The sequence below is a fragment of the Quercus lobata genome, chromosome 2 (assembly GCF_001633185.2).
Source record: "Quercus lobata isolate SW786 chromosome 2, ValleyOak3.0 Primary Assembly, whole genome shotgun sequence".
In the NCBI taxonomy this organism is placed as follows: Eukaryota; Viridiplantae; Streptophyta; class Magnoliopsida; order Fagales; family Fagaceae; genus Quercus; species Quercus lobata.
In genome coordinates, this window is record NC_044905.1 from 51020377 (window position 1) to 51041492 (window position 21116).

Here is a 21116-nt window from a genome sequence, read left to right on the forward strand (position 1 = left end):
ACATAAATACCTAATCATTTTCCAGGTATTGCATGCGAGCTAGTCTATACGAAGTTGCAAAGAACCCAAGGAAAATGACTTATGAGATATACAAATTTGCATTAGAAAAAGACTTATTTGGACTTTGAAATAACTTATATAGGTTTGTTTATGTAACTTATCACATTGAGTCCCTCTTAAGTTTGCTTCTTCTGGGTTCTTCTTGTTCTTCGTATTACTTGCTTTCCTCTCCTTGGGATTTTCGCAACTAACACTCTCTTTTCTTGTTCCTCTTCTTCTTCTATGTATCCCACAAATGATTAGACTCTCATACAGTGGCCTAACTTTTTATCCTATATAACTAGTCCCACATGCATCCACCACTGTCACACACTTTCATTTCTCTGATCTGACTCTCTCATCTCTGATATTTACTAATTTACAACTTTCTCTCTCTCTCTCTCTCATGGCGGAGATTGATCACTACCCTACAAAGCCAAGTACCAACAGTACTACCACAGCTCTAAAGCTTTTTGGCTTCAACATTCAGAACGTTTCAGAAGAAAACGACACAGATTCAAGCAAATCTCCATCTGGGTCACAAGAATCCGAGGCTTTCCTATCCAATAATATTGAAGGCAGAAAGTACGAGTGCCAATACTGTTGCCGTGAGTTCGCCAACTCACAAGCATTGGGTGGGCATCAAAACGCTCACAAGAAAGAGAGACAGCTAATAAAGCGTGCACAATTACAAGCTAGTCGAAACCTACAGGCTATGGCTGCAACTTCACACCTCCAAAACCCAATGATATCAGCCTTTTCACCACCACCACACCTCTTTGCTCAGGCACCACTGCCTCACTCTCACTCACCTTCATGGTTTCTCATGTCTCATGCAGCTGCAGGAACAGCCAATTCTACTACTACTGCTACTCCTTTTGCCCTTCCAAATGGTGGTGTATATGCCACCACAGTGCCTGGAAGGCGTGTCTATGCTGCAGGAGGAGTTGAGGAATCTATGATGGCAGTTTTGTCTCATGGGGTTGGAAACCGTGGTGGAGTTGTGCAGGGATTTGGCGGAGATGGTATTGGTGGAGGAGGGTCTCACTTTGATAAGGGTTTGAGTTTGGATTTACATCTCAGTCTTGGGCCTGCTGGTCCATGATTTGGGCTTGAGTAGTCAAGCTCAATCAGATTTGTTCTTGAGAGAAACTTGTGAGAGGTTAGGAACTTGGGGCATGTAATTTTCCAATTTTCCGACTTTCATGAGTGAAGCAATTTCCATGTACATTGTACCCAAAAAAGAAAAAAGAAAAAAATCAATTTGATCTACATGCATTTCCCTGTCCCTGTCTTTTTTCATTTTCTCTTTGAAACTAACGTTTCTCTACTTTCATTATTATTAGCCTTTTATCTCATAGAAAGGTTCAACTTGTTTCTTTTTTTCTTAGAAAGCTACTCATAACATAAATTGATAGGGGAAAAACTTTTTGCACACAACATTATGTTTCACGTTCTCCGTTTCTGAAAACACACAATGAGTTACACGCGCCTTGTGAAATAAACAAATGCCCCCATTGATAGTGACTGGGAAGGTTGGTCTGTTCAACAAGCCCAGTGCCAAACTAAAGGTTGTACGTACGAACCAGTTCAAAGTTTTGACAATTTCTATTGGTGTTCTACTCTACCTGCTAATTTATGCTGTCAGGATTGAACTTTGGGCAAATTGTACCATCTGCATCCGTCGGCTCAAGTTTAGGTGAGACTTTAACTAGCCTTCTCTTCTACTCATTTGAATCAATTAACTTGAGCAAAGAAAATAATGCCCAGGTCTGCCAATCAAATAGATTTCGTTTCCAAATTGATTTGGCTCATTCTTTATCATAAATGTAAAATATTTACATAGGGCGTATTGTAGTTTAATCAAAATGGTAAAAATATGTTCTGCAATAGCGGAAACTATTATTGTGATTTGAGGTTAGCAAAAACAATAAAAAATCTATATAATACAACAATATTTAATGTGGTTCAATCAACTTCATACCTGCGTTTATAGGTAATTGAAACAAAAATCCACTATCAACAATATAAAATATAACCACACTTAACCAAACTCATATCACAAACAACATTCAAACCTAACAAAGATAAACAAAACCTCTCACAAACCTCATATACATAAACTCACAATCCCAAAACCCCAATGCACCCAATAAGTCTCTCAAACTCACAAAACAAACAAACTCTAACACATGATCGCAAATTCTTTTATCCCCAAATATCTACCAAATTAACTATTCTTCCAAGAAATCCTATCTATGTTCTTCTAGTAGTCTTCCCCTCTCCCCATGTGAGAGGACCTTGGATAAAAATCACCAAACATTTTGCAATAATACTATTTATAGAGCTTTAATTCTATTCTTTAACGGACAAGGAAAACTCAATTACTTCTTCAATAATAAAAGGTTTTTTCCTTCCATATCAAGAAGAATCATTGTCTTTCGCATCAAAGAAAATCTCTTTGCCTTATACAAGGAAAAACCCTCCTTCCATGCCAAGGAAATCCAGACAAAATTTAATTAGGAACACTACAAGAAAACACCTTTTTAGTGCCAAGTTGTAGGCACCTTTTTTTTGACAATCAATAAGTTGCGCAAAGATGGAGCTTATGCCGGCCAAATAAAAAGAGAGCAATTGGATTTTTTTTTTTTTTTTTTTTTTTTGTAAAATTACACTTTACGACCTTAAACTATACTCTTATTTATACTTAGCATCATGAACTTAATTTTAGAATATACGATTATTACCCTAAACTATAACTAGTGTTTCACTTTACATCCTACCATCAATTGAGTTGTAAAATTAGATGGAAAAACATGTCATATGCGACTCATGTGACCTCTATATACATGTCACCACATGAAGATACTGAATTGCCTCTCTTCAAACCCTTAAAGTAGAATTATTTAACAAATTTAACCCTTGTGATGCCACATAACCTTTGTTGTAAGAGATTGAAGATTGGAAATTCGATCTTTTTATGTGGTGTCACTTATGCATAAGTCACATGAGTTGCATGTCACATGTTTTTCCGTGCAAGCTAGAAGTCTAATAGACAATAAGGTACAAAGTGAAACACATATTATAATTTAGGGTGGTAATTGTGCATTTTGAAAGTTTAGTGTGGTAAGTGTAATTAAACGGGGTATAGTTTATAGTGGTATATTGTAATTGCTCATTTTCTTAACGGACCAAAGGTTAGCCCACTCAACACTTGTTTAATTTTCTTAATTTGTATCTCTCTCTCTCTCTCTCTCTCTCTCTCAACTGACAATATTAAACCTGGACTTGTTAACTCGTGTAAATCTAAAAGAAACAATAGGGTATTTTTGTCTTAAAAAGGAAATAGGGTAGGGGTATAGGAATGGAAAACCAATTTAGCCCGATAAAAATTTTACCCATACCCAATTTTTATCCGACTCCTTTGAGTCAAATCCATACATAACCCATTCTGCAAGCCTTTATTATAAACTTTGTAAACTTAATTTTTGAATTGAATTATTTTCATTATATTTTTATATATTAAAATTATATTAAAATACTAATGACTTACCCGTCAACTTGAGAACATTTCTCAAATATAATTTTTTTCAATGTCATTTCTACTAATATGGAGTAGTTTTTGCATCAGTTCATTATAGATTTTTTTTCCTCAGTATTAACATTTTTTTCTACCTTATATATTTACTTATATACAGCTTTCTAAAAGCCTGATTTTTTTTTAAGTACAACTATAATTTCTCTTACTTATTGCAAATAAGCTTTCACAAAAAGATAATCCAAAAACACTTAAATTTATGTCTATTTGGGTGTCTCATAGTTTTAGGTAACTTATTTACATGGTGATATACAAAATATATAACTTTTGGTATATTACTAAAAAACTAAAAGCTAGCTTCTTTTTTTTTTCTTTTTTTAAGTCTTGTTAAAATTAATAATAATAAAACCCCTAGCTAACTGAAACAATTACTACTACAACAACAACAACAACAACAAAAAAACTATAAGTTTTTGTCAAATAATATAGGTAATTTAACACTATTTCATGTTTCATGTATAACACGTATATCTTTTCTTTTCTTCTTTTGTGTGATAATTTGATTAGCAAACTATTAAAGTTACTTTTCGTACTAAAAATTATGAATCTATAAGAATTTATGTATTATTCAACTTTTCATCTATGCATGTTTTTTTTTCCTTGTTCTTTCAAACCCATTTTCTTTTCTTATTTTGTGTAATCATTAGACTAGGAAACTATTAGAGTTAATTTTCATACTAAAAAATTACCAATCTATAAGAATCTATGTATTATTCAACTTTTTATCTGTGCATGTTTTTTTTTTTTTCTTGTTCTTTCAAATCCATTTTCTTTTCCTCTTTTGTGTAATTATTAGATTAGTAAACTATTAGAGTTAATTTTCTTACTAAAGCCTTCAGGATTTGTATATTATTCAACTTTTATCTTTGAGTGTTTTTTTTTTTTTTTTTGTTCTTTCATTTGAATCGAATGAAAAAAAAAAAAAATACATGTCAATTTGTATATGTAAACTGCAATCGAAATGATTTAAAGGATGGTTTATAAACTGTTGAGATTTAAAAAAAAAAAAATGGCACAGACCCAAGTCACCAATCTCACAAAAGACAAGCCCAAATACCATTTGAAAGCCCACTGGGAAACCCCAGAATCCAGATGGAAAAAAATCTGGATCGTGTGCTTTTTCCGACCATCTGTCGAAGCATATGCATGTCATGTGTGTCCAAAACCAAAGCCTCAAAATTGAACGATACCTCTCTTCCTCCTCTGCTTCGCTATCTTCAACTTCCCACACTCTTCTTATATAATTCAAGCATCCAAATTTCAAACAGGTTCGCTTGTAAGCGCTTTCTTTTATCTTTTCCACTTTATTTATATTCCACTACTTGAAGTGTTTTTAGAAGAAAATGCATTTTTTTTTTCAGTCTCCAGAGCTTGTTTTGGTTGTGGTTTTCACTCAGTAACTTGAATTGACTGGAATTGCCATCTGGGTTTTTCTGCAAAATTGCAATTATATGTTTGTTTTGCTTTTGACTGCATTTGGTTTGGTTGCTGAGAAAATGGTGGAAAATAAATGCTACAAAAAAACTTGTTGAAGATTTTGAATACTGAGGTTTTCATTAATACCTACCATTAAGACATTTAAGTTCTTCTACTAAAAAATACAAATATGTTGAATGCTTAGAGCTTAAAAAATACTAAAAACCCAGAACTTTCTTTCTATAAGTCCAAGAACCCAGAAGCCACAGAAAGAGAAAAAAAGGATAAATAAAGAATTTCTGTAGCTTCCAAGTTCCAATTGAATGCTTAGAGCTTAATTATTCAGGCTATGGATACCAACTACGTTGATAATGCTTTACTATTTGGTATATAGGTCAATGTTGTGTGCAGTTTCGGCCCCAAACTCTTGCATATCTTATCCAAGAAGCCCTAATTGCCCACATTTTCTTAGAAAGAATTCGGTTCCAACAAGGCTTTGCATACGTGCTTCATTGCTGGATAATAACAATGGTGCTAAAGTGGAGTATACTCCTTGGTTGATTGTTGGATTGGGCAACCCTGGAAATAAGTACCATGGCACGAGGCACAATGTAATACGGTGCTTATGTGAGGTTGCTTGCTTCAATTTTATGCTCTGTTGCTGTTTTTCATCTTAGTGATTGTGTGATTCTCTCTATCAGGTTGGTTTTGAAATGATTGATAGCATTTCTCAAGCACAGGGCATTTTAATGAATACAATACAATCAAAGGCCTTAATTGGAATAGGTGGGTCTTCAGCCATATTCTTATTCATTTTGGTAATTTTTTTTTCTATTCAAGGTGGGTGTGGTATTTATTCTGAGTTCTTTGTGTGATCAGTACAGGTTCCATTGGAGAGGTACCAATTTTATTGGCAAAGCCTCAATCATACATAAATTACAGTGGGGAAGCGGTTTGTTCTTATCTTATATTTCAGTTTTTATTATAGTTCCTTAGCTGTATAAATTTCTAATATGTATAGTTATGCGTTCATGACCTATGAGATTCTGCATCATTTTATAAACTTCTATTACAATTAATATATCTTCAAGTTCATGGGAGCCTTTTGAGTTATTAAATGCCTACAGGTTCTTACCAGAATTCAACCCTTTTTCTTTCCCTCCCCCTAAAATATGAGCAGTGCACTAAGAGAAATTAGGGCTGTAATTTATTATTCTGGCAGCAAAATTGGTACTTATTTCTTTCACAGGGAACCAAAGCCTCACTAAAAGAACAAAGTGCTCACAGAAAAAATTCAAAGATATATGAGGTTCATAGAATCATTGGGGAATAGAAAATGCGGCGATTATATTGATTGAACATATTAATACTATTTTCTTATTCTCCTTCTGTTTGTTTAAGTCCATATTATCTCTTTGCTCTAATCAAATTTATCTCCCTTTCTTTGGTAAAACTAGCAGATGTGCACGTATTTTGATCCCAAGCACCTTAAGATGTTTATATATTACTCCTGACCTTCTTTCTTTTATTATTGTTAAGGTTGGACCACTTGCTGCACATTATCAAGTACCACTGCGTCATATTTTATTGGTATGGATTTCTATAACTTCATACAGTGAAACCAAGTTAATATAGGACTTTACATGACAATTAATCTCAGCCAATTATATTATTCTGACTTGCCCATGTAGGTTTATGATGAAATGAGCTTACCAAATGGTGTTATTAGGCTTCAGCCAAAAGGAGGACATGGGCATCACAATGGGTATGTTTGTTGAATATCCCTTCAACATTTTTAGGATGATGAAAATTTGTTTTCTGATAAGGAAAATTGTAGCTAAGAACCTATCAGATGAAGTGGTTAATCAGTGAACTACGTTTTCATGTTAAGTAACATATTGATGTGTGTTGCTAGGTATGCTAAATAGAACAGTCATTTATGTGCCTAAATAACTGAAGTTTCTCTCCACTTTGTGCAATATGAACTTTTTTCCCCCTAAAATGTGAAATCTTTTGTGCAAAGGTGAAAAACTTTGTATAATCCGCTAAGCATCATTGAGCTTGCTCAGGATCTTTGTTCTTAACATCCTGCACTAAGTGACTAACAGTTGAAGTCGTCTCAGTTCAGTTAGAAAGCCTGGCAATTGATCAGGGGATCAGAATAGTATAGAGTGAAAATGAGTTTATTTTGTTATATCTTCACTTCAGTGGAGACAAAACATTACATGGGAAAAGATATCGAGTTGCGTGTTCTGTTAGAAGAACTGAGCAGTTGCTGTATGAGTGAGGTACAAGTAAAACATACCACTTTTTGGGGATTTTTATGTCGTGTAGTTTCTATGGTGAGTGTAAGATAACATACAGAAAGGGGCTGCTTCAACTCTGCAACTACTTGGTCAAATCGAATAGCTATAGAATTTTGCAAGGGTGAGTGTTAAGATAGCATGTAGAAAAGGCTGCTCCATCTCTGTATATTTGGGTTATCTGATTCCTCACTTATTGCACCAAGCTCAGGTTTAGTGGGTCTGACTTATGTGAAAATCAAACATTCTATTAAAGTCATATGTCTACATTTCTGGAGTACTTGTTTAATCTACGGTATATTCTTCAGTCATTGTAAAATCAAAACTGTGCCGTTTTTGCCTTGATGGCAAGAAGTTAATGACCATCCATGGAAGAGGCTGTTTTAATTCAACTGAAAGAGCTAAGCTAGCCCTTATCTCAATCATTAAAAAGTTGATACGTGCATCTTGTTTTTCCATTCCTCTCTGATTTGGGATATTTCTTATATAATATATGTTTTCAGCTACTTTTATATGAATGACCTCATAGCATCTTCATTTTAAAAGTTGATAAATATATCTGACCATTTTTTTAAAGTAAATGTTCTCATAAAATCTGCAACATTCTCTCAATTTTTTATTATTTGTCACTCTCTCTCTCTCTCTTTGGGACCAGGGGGTGTGGCGGTGGGGGTTATTATTATGGTCACATATCTAGAATTATCCTTAATTAACGGATCTCGTGTTACAGAGTGAAGAGTGTAATGGGCCATTTGGATGGCTGCCGTGAATTTCCTCGGTTGTGTATAGGTGTGTTCCTTAACATTATCACTTGCATATATAAATAATGGTTCCTTAATTTGAAGAACTATACATGCCATCACTTTAAAATTTTCCGTATTTGCAGGCATTGGAAATCCCCCTGGTACCATGGACATGAAAGCTTTTCTTCTACAGAAGTTCAGTTCAGTAGAGCGAAAACAGGTATATAGACTCTCTGAATTGTACTGCCAAGTGTTATTACATGTCTTAATCAGAAAAGCTTCTATACAGTGATATGTCTTGTAGCATCTTGTGTCCTATTGGTGAATTTTCCCTAGTGCAACTTTGACAGGCCATGGTCTTTGGCAATATTCTCCATGACATTAAAATATTCTTTGTTGGGTCTTTATTTGTGATTAATTCGAGATTCCTGTGTATATTATGTGATTCTAAGCCATTTATAATTTTCAATTTTTAGCAATGAGCTCTAACTCAAATGGCATTTCTTCCCTCATAAAGTGAATGGAGCAAAGGGTGTGGTCATGTATTTACAGCCTAATTAGTATTTGTGTTCCTACCCATGAGGGGGGAAAATTGGTACTTGAGTCATATTACTATGTTGCATCTGGCTGTTGAGATGGTTGGTTTTAATCACTGCCTCAATCTCAATATAATTGCTTGCTTAAGTGTGAGCACACACATCTTAAGTGCATGCCTTGTTTGTCTGAAATATTTTTTTTTATTTTCCTTAAGTACTGTCAAAAAATTTAACTGGTAGTAGCTATCTGGACAGATTGATGAAGCACTGGAACAAGGGGTTGAGGCTGTCAGGACCCTGGTCCTCCAAGGATTTAACCACAATATCGAAAGATTTAATTTGGGGCAGAAGTACAAGTATCATAAAGTTTGATAAAAGATGAAGGGGATTCACAAAAGATACAAAGCAATCAATCATATTTTGTCATGGTATGCTTGTTCTGTTGGGTTCCTCCATATTTGAACCAGCAGATGAAATTGCTTGTAATCTTCCTCACACTAACGACCAAAGAGATGGTGATAATTTTTTACCATTTTATGGCACACCTCAATTTTTAAACACCAACCCCCCCCCCCCCCCCCCAACAACTATAATACCAGTTTTGTGTAAATGTACTTGGTTATATATTGGATGGCTTCTTTCCATGATAAGATTTATTTTTGTTACTTGTAATATCATGATAAGATTTATATATTGGATGGCTTCTTTCCATGTAACTCTTAAATTCTCTCCCTTATAATGTGTTGAAATCTGAAACATTTTCTTCCCAAAATCAAAAATATTAAAACATTTGAGTCTTAATAAAATTAAAAGATTATTTTTATCAGCTCAGGAAGCGCAATTAGTAGTACAATGGGTGGAGGGGTAAATGCAGAAGATATCAATCTGCAGAACAGAATGGACTGTAACTTTATTTGAAATTTGCATACTACTGTGAAAGATTTTTAGAGTTTTGCCTCCATTTAGCAAGGGCACATCTATGTCCACCTATCGATGTAGTTATCCTGTAGTCTCTGATAGCTTATTTGCATAATATGATATATATATATATATATATATATAGGGTCACAATTTGGGGCTCAAGCCCAAATAGGTATGGGGTCTTGGTTCAAGAAGCCCAGAAGCAATGAATTTGTAGAGAGTGGGTTATAAAACTAGGTCTTAGCGAAGCAGACAGTGGTTAATATTGGGTTATACTACAATTGAATACAAGTTAAGCATGTTAGTATCCATAGGTTCTTAGTCCGAGGAGGTGAAATGAACATATACTAGTCCCTGTTCGAAGATTACGGTTGTTTGTACTGTTCCTCTATTCTCTTTTCTTTTTTCTGTCCCCTTTCCTCATGGGGACTCCCTTTCTTATATAGTCTTCTTGAAGTCATCGTGGCCTTACACTTGTTAATCATCTGGACCCTTACTTGAGTGTTTGTCCCATCAAACACCCCCTTTCAGCCTTCTGTGAGTTGTGATAGCCAAGGCAGCACTGTTCACAGGTCCTCTCCACATTAATGCGGCCAGAAAAGTAGCTGCAACTCATTTAATGCGGCAGCAGTAGCCTCTCTTTGGACACCTTACGTTTCCTTCTTTCCTACAGGTTTGTGGTACTCATCCCTGCTACTAATGTCCGTTGGGGTAGGTCCTTCTAATAGACAAAGTGCATGTTTGAGCCATACTCATCACGTCCGAGGAGGCATTTCTCCTCGAACCACCCTTTAAATGTCTCCCTATCCACGAGAGCTGGGCTGGGAGCCCTTTTGGCACCCACTTCATTTCCTCGGACATGGCTGATCTTCCCGTATGGGACCCAAGACCCATTATATGATTTTGGGCTTTTGCCCCTACAATATATATTTATATATAACTTTGAAAGAGTTACAACTTTTATAAGCCATTGATTTGTAATAAATCTAACGGTAGAAACATTCTAATGGTATTTTTTTTTTTTTTTGAAAACGGATCATTTATTCATTCATAAATTAAGAGAATCCTAATACAAAGCTTCCATAGTTGGTGGAGGTGAGTCCTCCATCCAATACATATCATCAGAAATATTTCTAATATGTTGTGCAAGCGCATGTGCAACCGTATTTCCCCCTCTCCTCATGCAGCAAATATTCACCTAGTGCGGACCATGGATCAAATGATGAATATCTTCTATCACATTCCCTATCAATGACAGATTAGCTATTGAAGATGAAATAGCTTGTATAACATCAGCATTATCCCCTTCAATGACTAGTTCTGAAAACCCAGCATCCGCTGCAAATTCAATTGCTTTTCTGCAGGCTAGCATCTCAGCTTCATCAATGCTGCTCACTGCTGGACCTTTGGCAGACATGGCTGCCATCACTTCCCCCTTATCGTTTCGAATAATCACGCCAAACCCAGACCTGTCCGACTCCATGAAAATGGCTGCATCTAAATTCAACTTGAAAACTGATTGGGGAAGAGGTTTCCAAACATCCCTGCTTGACTGCACAACCGGACTTGCAGCCAGTTGAACCTGTGTACACCGATACTCCTCTAGGAAATTTGCAACTCTCTTATTCAGGCAGTTTGGATCATGAAATTTTCCCCTATGCAGCAATCTATTTTGCTGGTTCCAGATGATCCAAGCTTGGACCAAGAACAGTTCCACATCCTCCAGTGCAAGCTGATCCAGTAAATACTCCATAAGCTTAATCATATCAGCCTGTCCATGCGAGCATTTCTGCAATTTTTTTATGATCCCAGCCCATACATCCTGAGCAGCATCATAGTTCCACAAGGCGTGTAAGACCGATTCTGGAAATCTGGTGCAATTTGGGCAAACATTCTTAATAATAATTCGTCGCTTAGCTAGGTTCATCCGTGATGATCTAATTGCATTAATTATCTCCAACTATGTCAATAAATGTTTGTACCCTTATAGAAAACTTAATACTGTTGAACATTGAAGTTTATCATCTTTAGTCTAATTTTTCACACCACAATATCCTCATTTTCCTATAATTCATTCTGCACAAAAGAATTGTATATCACCCATCTCACCCGATCTCCATAGCAATTGACAAACACCAAAAATTAGTCTAAAATATATATATGCTGGCATAGCACTCTCCCAAATTCTAACCTCTTTCCTGGGTTTGTATCTTTGAATTGCTTGGTGAGCTCCCATGTAAAATCTAAACTCTTAAAAAACTAAGGATAGTAGCGGGATTTTTTTTTTAACAATTAAATTGTTTGGTGAATCCCAAATCCTAAGCTCTCTCCAGGGTTTGTATTTTTTTATTTTTTTTTTTCCTGTAAAACTCAGAGGCGGGATTTTACAGTGGGGAGATATATGTTTATGTTGGCAAAAAGGGACAAAATCGATTATACAAAAATGTGGTGAGAAAATTATGGTAAAGAAAAGACAGTTTATGAATTTTCTATTAGGGGACAAAACATTTAATAAATTGACGGGAGGGAGTTAATGACATGACCACTACTTTTTATACTATTAGATTTAATAGAAATTAATAGTTTAAAAATAGTGTAATTCTTGCAAAGTTATAATTTTTATTTTTTTGTTTCTCATAGTGTTTTTTCAAAACTTTCAACCAAAGACTAATCACTATTTCTGACAAATAAGCTCATTGTGCTCATAGCGGGGTAAATCGTTGACTTAGGGAGTTTTTTTCAAAGTGCTGGTGCTCGGACTTGAGCAAAGTTATAACTAGTGTAACTTAAACCCATCTTTATATGATTTTTGTTAATTTTAGTATTAAATGTGTGACAAAAACTAGCTTAATTTCCATTAAAAATAATAATAAATAAGTAAAAAGTTAATAGTTGCCAAACTGTAATGGAATCTCTTACATAAATTATTTGAATGAATTGAAAATGTTATACACGCATCACTGCAATCAAATGGATGAATGATAAATCTGTTCATTCTTGGTATGTTCTATAAAATCAATAAGACACGATAGGGTTCGGTCTATAAAAAAGGTACTAAATACGGACTTTTAAGATGAAAGAAGCATGTCAAAGGCCTTCTAATTGAATTGGCATCTCTCCATGCACAAAGTACTTGAAGTCTAGGGAAGAACGGGTTTGGTCTTCGGTCCAGAGGGGAAAGGGTTTGAACTATTAGATTAGCAACTTATTGTAATTATCTCTTAAAAAAAAAGCTTGATTCCTTGTAAAATTTAAGTAATAATCTAGTGATAATGGATAATAACATCTTTTGTAGCGTCCGTTTACTGTTCAAATTCTATCTCACCTTCTCCCACTATATATATACACTGTACATACTGAGTGGGATGTCAATGGAAGGTTCAATCATTAAAAGATGCATTTGTTTTGTGAATTATTCTCATTAGAGTGTAGTTTCTTTTTTTTTTTTTTGAAATAGTTGGAGTGTAGTTTGAATGGAACTCATTGTATTATATACTGTTTAATTGCATGGAGCCTAATTTCAAGCCATATGTAAAGAATGGCCGACCTTGTTATCAAACATTCCTCAAAATTTGTCCTTTGACCACAAAATCAAAAGAAAAAAGAAAAAAAAAAAAAGAGGAAGAGGTGGGTCAAACAAGTGCACCAAGCTCAACGCACGTGCAAACGAAGGGACTTTAACCAAGAACAAGAAGGATCCCTACGTGGCAGTGTTCTATTTTAGAACCAATAAAGTTAACACGGATCTTTGGAAAAAACATCATGACGATCCACCTAAAATCAGACGGTTGGTATAGAATCCAATGCGATTCCAACTTTTTGTGATTTTTTATAAGGGACCCACCTCAAATTGGAACGTTGGAAATTATTAAAAAGGATAAAAACTAGTAACAAAATCAAAAAGAAAGAAAGAGACTCTCTCTCTTAATAGCCGTTGCAAAATCAAATTTTTAATTCTGCAAAGTACACAAAACCCCAAGAGGAAACTACAAAAACTATTAATCAATCAAAGACCTCTCTCTGCTCTCTGCCTCCAAACCAAAACACAGCAAGAAACACATCCAAAACATTAAAATTTTTCAACAATGGCAGAGATTAACGGCTCTCTGCGACAAACCCATCCAGAAAATCCCACACTCCAAAGTTTCTTTCATGCCCTCGACCCCATAGCTCTCGTCCTCTCTCAGAATTCAAACTCCAACCAACCCATCCCTCTCAGACTCACCACAGAGAGCTTTATCATGGAGAGAGGACCCAGATACGGAGCATACGCTGAATTGAGAGAATCAAAGCTGAGAATGAGGCAAATAAAGGAACAAGAACCTGAAGTATATGAACCAAAGCTGACCCCACCAAAGAAACAGGTAAAATTTCAAGCTAATTTGGTGTCTAGGCCTAAAGGGTCCTCTGTTCTTGCACAGTCGGTACCGGATTTCTCTGCTACATTGCGGAAAGAGAACCGGAAGCCGGTGAGTATGCTTCCTCCAATGCTGGAGATGACTCCTCCGGCAAAGAATGGATCCAGAGTTAATGGGATTTTGTCGAATTCGAGAGGGAGCAAGTCTGCGAATGGAGGGGAGAAGAGGGGTGTTGGTGGTGGATTGATGGCAAGGAAGAGTTATGCAAGTGTTGAGGAATTGAAGGGGCTGTCTTCGGCCGCAGCCAATGCCATCAATGGTGAAAACAGGGGAGGGAGGAATGGCAGAATGGTGGGGAAGACTGTGTTGGGGTACAGACAGTTTTGAATGTGGTGGTGGTTTTACATACGATTCGTCTTTAATTTTCTTTTTCTTTTTCTCTTTTTACTTGTTCTTACTTGATTGAATTTGAATTTGTTTCACGAGTTTTTAGAGTAATTTTTCATTGCTTTTCCTAAGAGATTGAAATATGAAGATGAATTTGTTTTCTATTTTTGTCTCTATTGGTTCAGAAGAGTGCAAAGCTCTGGATGTTACCATGAGATGTTATTGTAATATACTGAAGGGGGGTCTGTTCCTCCGTAAATGAGTTTGGAGATTTGACAACATGGTTGTTCCTTTTTTACTTTTTCTCAATCAAGCCTGCAAGGATTTTGGGAGACACTATAATTTCTTGTTTCCTTTATGTGGTGTAATTGTAGGGCCTGAATTACCAAAGAGATGCTAGAATGCATCTTTCTTTTTGGTGTTACTTTTCTCATCCAAGTTTGGAAGGATTTTGGAGGCACTGTTTCTTTTTTTCCTCTATGGTGTAATTCTGGGGCCTGAATTATTACCAAAGAGATGCTAGATATCATCTTTTATTCATTTTAAACAAATGGAATGCCCCCGTGGCTCTGAAATCTAGTCATTCTTTGAATACCATAAGCCAAATGGAAGACAAAACTTTCAGTAGTTATTTCATAAATGATGTGGCAAACAATGTATCAAATGGACTGGCTCCTTCTTGAACTGCTTTCATAACCTAACTTACCATTGATTAAAAAAAACCATTACAAATTGTTGGCCTATTTAAAGACAAGTTACATTCAGGAAGCCATGTACTACAATGCTAATCTACAAATGCAGTAGCCACTTTCAATAAACACATCATTCAATTTTTACAAAATACGTGTCTTGCTTCAGTTAACAGGCAGAGAAGTTCTAGAGGGTCGCATTAACCAATCAAAAAGAACAAAAAAATTGCAGCACATATACTAAGTTCAGAAGGAACGTGACCTGCAATCCAAAAGATCCATCACAATTTCCTCAACCAAATTTTGAAGTATGTCCCCATCAATTTCATTGCCAGTCTCAAATGCTTCGATATCAAAATCTGTCCATTTCCCCAAGGAATAACTCATCTCCCATTCTATTATCTCATCAGGAACCATCCCAGCCAAACCTGTCCACCTTCTAACCTCCTTCACAACATCTTGAATCAATGTCTTTGTATTCATACATAATGGAAGTCTTGACCACGCCTTGAATCCAGAATTACAGTATCGACCATATTTTGAGTCTAAACATTCTATGATACAGTCAAAAAGAAATCCCCTGAGGTGGTTTCCTGCTTTGGTGTCCTCCAAACCTATAAAGCCATTGGAATCTGTCCATGCAACACGAGCAAAAGATTCCAATTCGTCAAGGAGATGGGGGCTAATGACAAAACCTTCCATTCCATCTAAATTATGTGCAGTTCGAGTTCGGAACAACAGTTCAGCATTCAAGATTTTCTCGTTTGCATGGGCAAGTTCACTTCCAGTTAACCTTTCCTCAGAAATATTCCAATGGCTCTGCAAGATTTTAGAGACATTCCTGACAAAATTGATCAACAACTTACTATCAGTTCTCCCTTTATCCAATGAGGTTGCAGAATCTAAGAGATCCACATCAGATTCCGATGGTTGTAACTGATCATAGGAGTAATCCATGGAGTCAGGGCACAACCTATGTCCCGGAACTGCAAGCAAGGGTTGGAAACAGAAGAACACTTAAACAGACAGAATTTTGAAATCAAATTTTATTGTAAAAAAAATATATAGTGTTTCAACAATGCATTTTAGAAATCAGTCAACAATGAAATGGATACAAAGGTACTACGTATTTCTTTGTTCTGCATTCTCTACAACATAATTCAAGTTCTTTTACCTGGGCTTTCATCCAGACTACTAGAAGAGAATGAAGCTTCAAGAACAGATCCAGGGCTAAGATGATGACCTTCTCGCGAACTTCCAAGAAACCTTTCCATCTTTGCTTCATTCTAAAGAGGGTAATACACTTGTCAGTAATAAATGAATGCTGAAACACAATTCACTCAACAATAGAAAAAACTTCTCTAAAGAACCAAAAAAAAAAAAAGCCCAAAAATTCAGGATCATATAATCACATTTGAAGACATAATTTATGGATTGGTATGACATGCTATTAATATGACATCCCACAACTCCCTATGAGAACTGTATCAACATACATGGTCCTCAATGAATGAGGAAAAGCAAATTCACAATACTAGGTGTCCAACATCACATTACAATCCTGGTGGAATATCAGTCCATAGAAGTTTTCATAAACCACAACTAGCTCTAACGAACACAAATAGGAATAGTCAACTAAATAATTATCCAATTTTCTTTACTCAAATTATTGCAATCCATATCACTTCCAATTTCATTTTCAGATATCCCAGGCCCCAAATCATTGTTTATAAATTTAAAGAGTTCATTCAAAACCCCAAATAAAAGAGCGGCACACTCCAGGTAAAAAATTTGGATATCTATAATCAAATTTCAACATCAATCCCATTCCCCCCACCCCCACCCCACACCCCCCAAACGGCCCCAGGTAAAAAATTTGGATATCTTTAATCATGCGCATGGGAATAATTACAGGAAATCTAACAAAATAGGTTATTAATAAAGAAAGTTTGCATCTTGGCCAATTTCAGTGGAATGTTATTTATGACATGGTAATCAAAATAAGCCACTGTAAGTATCCACGTAATACTGTCTAATGCAGAACATGAGCAAATTTTATTAACTAATGTATGATTTTTTATTCATACAAGATATACAAGACAATGAGAAAAAATTTACATAAGAAAAATAAATATTCAGTGCATAATAAGTCCATAGTGGATTCTGCCATTATTAACCACAAAATGCTGACATTTTTTTTCCAGCAATAATTATCAAGTACACAGAGTTCAGTGGTATTACCACTTCTGACCCAGATACATGATGCTTACAAGAGTAGTTCAGTCTGGAGTTTACAACAAAGAGGAATTTTGCTGTAGGCATTAAAGTTTAGAATGAGATATAAGTGTTCTCATGAAATCTCAACATACATTGACCTAAAAAGTCAAATGTCATTTCTTCTTCTTTTTTTTTTTTTTTTTTTTTGTTGGCCAGTTGATAAAACGCCAAAAATTAAAGCAACAATTCCAGCTAAAATAATGTCATCTTTGTTTTTCTAGGTGTGTGGATAGAATAGCTAAAGAGGTAATGAATGCCTGGGGGTTAAGCAATACAAGTTAACAAAGCAAAAGCAAAGCCAGAAAAGATGGTAACATGAACAGCAAAAAATATACGGCAACGTACCTCAAAAACTAAATCCTTATTGAACATGTTAGTATGACCATCCTGAGACAAAGATTGGTCTGCAGTCAAGGCAGCTATTAACTCTTGGAGAATCATAGCAACTGTTGGAGCACCAGTTGATAACTCATCATTTTCTTGAGAAGTCAATTCCTTCAATTTTTGTTCCAGGAGGGCCCCTAAAGCATCTCCTCTTAATGTCAATGGATTTTGAAAAGACATATTTCCATCTTCATTCCTTCTTTTCTCCTCCATTTCAACGGGAATGGCAGCCTTCTGCCTCATTGGGGAATTAAAGGTAAAAGAAATAACATCAGTTTCCTTATTTCCCTCAGCTCCTTTTCCATCTCCCTGATGGGCTAATCTACTTTTGACACGATTATGGTTTGAGTGAGTATTAAGTCCCATGCCTTTTCCAGTCAAAGTACCACACTGAACATTTCTTTGCTTTGCAATAGTTGAACTGACAAAACCTGTACTTTCAGATTGCCCACTGACATTTATTGTCCTCCTTTTTCGTACTGGAGTCCTTAACTGTGACAATGATTCACCCCTTCCATTACAAGCCTTCCTCTCTGTGTCAAACCTAGAACTGTCCACTTTGGTAGGCACCCTTGGCCTGGCTCGACCACTTAAACTTCGGTTCAAAGCAACAAAATCTTTGGTCCCACCAGCGGCATTTCCAGCTGATGAGACTCTTCGACTCTGCAGACTACTTAGTTTAGATGTAGTCGGGATTCTATCCCTGCCCAACAACGTAGGATCCTGTGTTTGCATCCTGTGCTTAAATACAATGGAAGATGATTCATCCTTTGGAGGCTTGCATGTTTGGCTCGACAAATGCCATTGTCCTTGACCTTCATGCAATGGAGGCACTCTTTCTGTAATTGGTTCATTACAGAATCTCATATTGTCCTTTTCTTGAGAAACAAGAGAAACAGCCTGGTCTTTACTTTTCTGAAAAACCACATCTGTTTCATGCTCATAGGAGGATACTGGTGGCCTTGGTATACTCCATCTTGAATCCTGAGAAGAGGCATTGACAAAGTTTGAACCAAAACAAGCAGAGGGATGCTCCTCAGTAGTTGCTCCAAAATCCACCAAATTGCCACAATTTCTACAAGAAGTCTGCCCCATCAAAGGCTTTGCTGAACTTGTATTACAACTAGATTGTTTCCATGTCTCTGGTGATATAATCTCATCACTTGGAGAATAATGCATAGAACTCGAATAAGTAATAGCACATTTTGCTCTGCTTGTAGCTTGCAACCCTGGTTCCAAAATCCTGGCGGCAGCACCAATTAACCGAGAGCTTCGAGACACATTCCTCCCAGAGGAAATCCTTGGACTCTTCACGGGAGAAGCAAGCTTCGGGTGATGATGATGGTGCTTTCTTGACCGAGACAAAACACTCTTAATCTGCAATGCCTCAGCTCCAAACCTAGTAACCACCCTTCTCTCAAATGGCCCCGTCTTTTGAAGCTTCTGAGGCCTCGATTCCTGCTTCCCACCTCCTTTCTCCAAATTCAACTCCTTATCAAACCCACCATGATTACCTACAAAATTCTCATCCCCATTAACATTACCATCAGAAAATGAAGGTTTCTTAGGTTTATCTCGATGCACAGCTGGCATAGACTCAAGACCCATTAGCCTAGCAACCAAACTTGGAGCCTTCATTTCATGCTTTCTCTCTAAATCTACACTACGATTCCCATTCTTCTTCACATTTGGGAAACCCCCACTATTTTCATCAGCAATCTATTACATAAAACACAACCAAAATATATCAAAAGAGTAAAAATTAATCAGCCAAAAGGAAAAACAAACTTTCAAACCCACTAGACAACTAAATCAACACTTCAGAAAGAAAAAAAATGAAACTCAGACTACTACAAAAAGCAAAATGCATACCAATTGTAGCTTGGAAATGGGCATCTTCTCATCCCCTTTAAACTTCTTTGAAGCTTGTTTTGCACGAGCTAACACATCCAAAAAATTCACCAAACATAAAAATCAAACAATTTTACCAAATTATATCAAAAGGACGTGTATGAGTTAGAGAGAGAAAACATCGAAGCAATATGTGGGTTTTCTTTAGTGAAATGGAGCGTGGAAATGGACATCTTTCTCATCCCCTTTAAACTTCTTATAAAATCAAACATTTTTACCACATTTTATCAAATGGGACATGTATGTACGAGTGTTTATGTGCTGCTTGTGTGTGAGAGAGTGTGTGTGTGAGTAACAAAGAAAAAAGCAATGTGGGTTTTGTTTTGATTGGTGGATAGAAGAGAGTGAGAGAGTGAACCTGGAGGAAGCAATTTCTTAGAGAAGAGCTTTTTCTTGGCGAACCTACGGTTCCAATCGAAAAGCTGAAAGAAAATCCCAACACAACCACCAGGCCTATGCGTTCTCTTCTCAGTAATCGCTAGAGACGACAAAGTTTGCCCTGTATTCTCATCCATTTCTCCAACAAACCCCAAAACCCTTACAAACACCTTTCACAAAAACCCAAAACTCAAAAAATGAAACTCCTTTCTATCACAAACCCAAAATCCCCATCAAACCCACCTCCAAAAACTCGAAAATCTCTCAAACCCAAATCTGCATTTCGCCAAAATATTACTACATTTCAAGCTCAAAAGTCTCTCTATCTATCTATCTTTTTCTCTGTTTTAAGCTAAAAGAACAGCGTGTATTGCCTAATAAGAAAGGGAATCCAGAGCGAGCAGAGAGAGCTCCTAAAACAGGAACCTCCGTACAGCAATACTGCTGGTAAACGAGAAAATCTTCATAAAGCTGAAGCCAGAAAGCAACATTTCCTCGCCGCAAAACGACGACTGCACAGTCCACGATGCTCAGTTCACCGACAGAGAAAGAAAGATAGAAACAAAATACGAGACCTCACTACTGTTTCTTTGTACAAGTCTGTACGCAAAGCAAAGGAGCTGAGCCAAAGCGAAGAAGAATAGAATCTAAATGCAATGTATAGGATTCGACAGACATAGTATATTTTCGCGGAGCCCAAGAGACACAGAGAGAGGGTTGTTTGAAGCTCGAGTGTGTTGCGTGTCTCAGCTAATGCCATGAAGCCATCATTGGCGTTGGAAAAACAAACACAAAATTACTGTACAGGGCCAGGCTAGTGAGTTCTATAGAGAGAGAGAGAGAGAGAGAGTGAGACAGAAGAGAGGGAAGTAGGTGCGTTGGATAAGGAGAGGAGAGCGGGGGGACAGAAAGCGCACCCCACGCGCACTAGAGCACCAGTCAACACTACAGACACCCATACCCATTAATTAATTATTGCTTATTTATTTTTAGACTTTGTTAACACGTGCTGACCACATGTTAATGAACCAATTGTGGTTCATTTATGGTCTAATATTATGATTCCAAACCTTAAATTCAACCGTGAGCTTGATGAGGGACATTGTGAGGTTAACCTATGTCTAGGTTAAAATCTTTCTTTCCTTTGTTATAACTATCTAATATTTGTTTACCAAA

General features: G+C 36.4%; 5 protein-coding genes across 6 annotated transcripts; 3 read left to right on the top strand and 2 right to left on the bottom strand.

The window, feature by feature from the left end:
* The first annotated feature begins 201 nt into the window (after positions 1 to 201).
* On the top strand, positions 202 to 1321 carry LOC115978002 (zinc finger protein 6-like). The gene has a single exon (XM_031100034.1). The coding sequence runs from the start codon at positions 446 to 448 to the stop codon at positions 1142 to 1144; it is 699 nt and encodes a 232-aa protein (XP_030955894.1). The 5' UTR covers positions 202 to 445; the 3' UTR covers positions 1145 to 1321.
* Positions 1322 to 4715: 3394 nt separating this feature from the next.
* On the top strand, positions 4716 to 9023 carry LOC115975780 (chloroplastic group IIB intron splicing facilitator CRS2-B, chloroplastic-like). 2 transcript variants are annotated; one of them, XM_031096753.1, is made up of 9 exons: positions 4716 to 4905; positions 5448 to 5664; positions 5755 to 5839; positions 5938 to 6005; positions 6593 to 6643; positions 6745 to 6818; positions 8087 to 8145; positions 8243 to 8319; positions 8891 to 9023. In XM_031096753.1, the coding sequence occupies exons 1-9, from the start codon at positions 4730 to 4732 to the stop codon at positions 9005 to 9007; spliced, it is 924 nt and encodes a 307-aa protein (XP_030952613.1). In that variant the 5' UTR covers positions 4716 to 4729; the 3' UTR covers positions 9008 to 9023. The 2 variants fall into 2 exon arrangements, with proteins under 2 accessions (XP_030952613.1, XP_030952614.1); XM_031096754.1 differs by having other exon boundaries at positions 4826 to 4913.
* Positions 9024 to 10656: 1633 nt separating this feature from the next.
* Positions 10657 to 11511, bottom strand: LOC115974280. The gene has a single exon (XM_031094551.1). The coding sequence runs from the start codon at positions 11481 to 11483 to the stop codon at positions 10755 to 10757; it is 729 nt and encodes a 242-aa protein (XP_030950411.1). The 5' UTR covers positions 11484 to 11511; the 3' UTR covers positions 10657 to 10754.
* Positions 11512 to 13451: 1940 nt separating this feature from the next.
* LOC115978003 lies at positions 13452 to 14580 on the top strand. Its single transcript, XM_031100035.1, has one exon. The coding sequence runs from the start codon at positions 13642 to 13644 to the stop codon at positions 14299 to 14301; it is 660 nt and encodes a 219-aa protein (XP_030955895.1). The 5' UTR covers positions 13452 to 13641; the 3' UTR covers positions 14302 to 14580.
* A 397-nt stretch (positions 14581 to 14977) lies between these two features.
* Positions 14978 to 20702, bottom strand: LOC115975781. The gene is made up of 5 exons (XM_031096755.1): positions 19921 to 20702; positions 19524 to 19591; positions 17613 to 19370; positions 16165 to 16276; positions 14978 to 15976 (listed from the first exon to the last, which is right to left on the bottom strand). The coding sequence occupies exons 1-5, from the start codon at positions 20075 to 20077 to the stop codon at positions 15237 to 15239; spliced, it is 2835 nt and encodes a 944-aa protein (XP_030952615.1). The 5' UTR covers positions 20078 to 20702; the 3' UTR covers positions 14978 to 15236.
* Between the last annotated feature and the right edge of the window lie 414 nt (positions 20703 to 21116).

Bases quoted from the DNA above. Each gene is read 5' to 3' on its own strand.
- LOC115978002 (XM_031100034.1), top strand. From the start codon at position 446: ATGGCGGAGATTGATCACTACCCTACAAAGCCAAGTACCAACAGTACT.
- LOC115975780 (XM_031096753.1), top strand. From the start codon at position 4,730: ATGGAAAAAAATCTGGATCGTGTGCTTTTTCCGACCATCTGTCGAAGC. The intron at 4,906-5,447 runs GTTCGCTTGTAA...TTTGGTATATAG, and splicing joins AGCATCCAAATTTCAAACAG to GTCAATGTTGTGTGCAGTTT. The intron at 5,665-5,754 runs GTAATACGGTGC...TCTCTCTATCAG, and splicing joins ACCATGGCACGAGGCACAAT to GTTGGTTTTGAAATGATTGA.
- LOC115974280 (XM_031094551.1), bottom strand. From the start codon at position 11,483: ATGAACCTAGCTAAGCGACGAATTATTATTAAGAATGTTTGCCCAAAT.
- LOC115978003 (XM_031100035.1), top strand. From the start codon at position 13,642: ATGGCAGAGATTAACGGCTCTCTGCGACAAACCCATCCAGAAAATCCC.
- LOC115975781 (XM_031096755.1), bottom strand. From the start codon at position 20,077: ATGGATGAGAATACAGGGCAAACTTTGTCGTCTCTAGCGATTACTGAG. The intron at 19,592-19,920 runs GTTCACTCTCTC...TGGATGTGTTAG, and splicing joins TAAGAAATTGCTTCCTCCAG to CTCGTGCAAAACAAGCTTCA. The intron at 16,277-17,612 runs GTACGTTGCCGT...TACCCTCTTTAG, and splicing joins ATAAGGATTTAGTTTTTGAG to AATGAAGCAAAGATGGAAAG.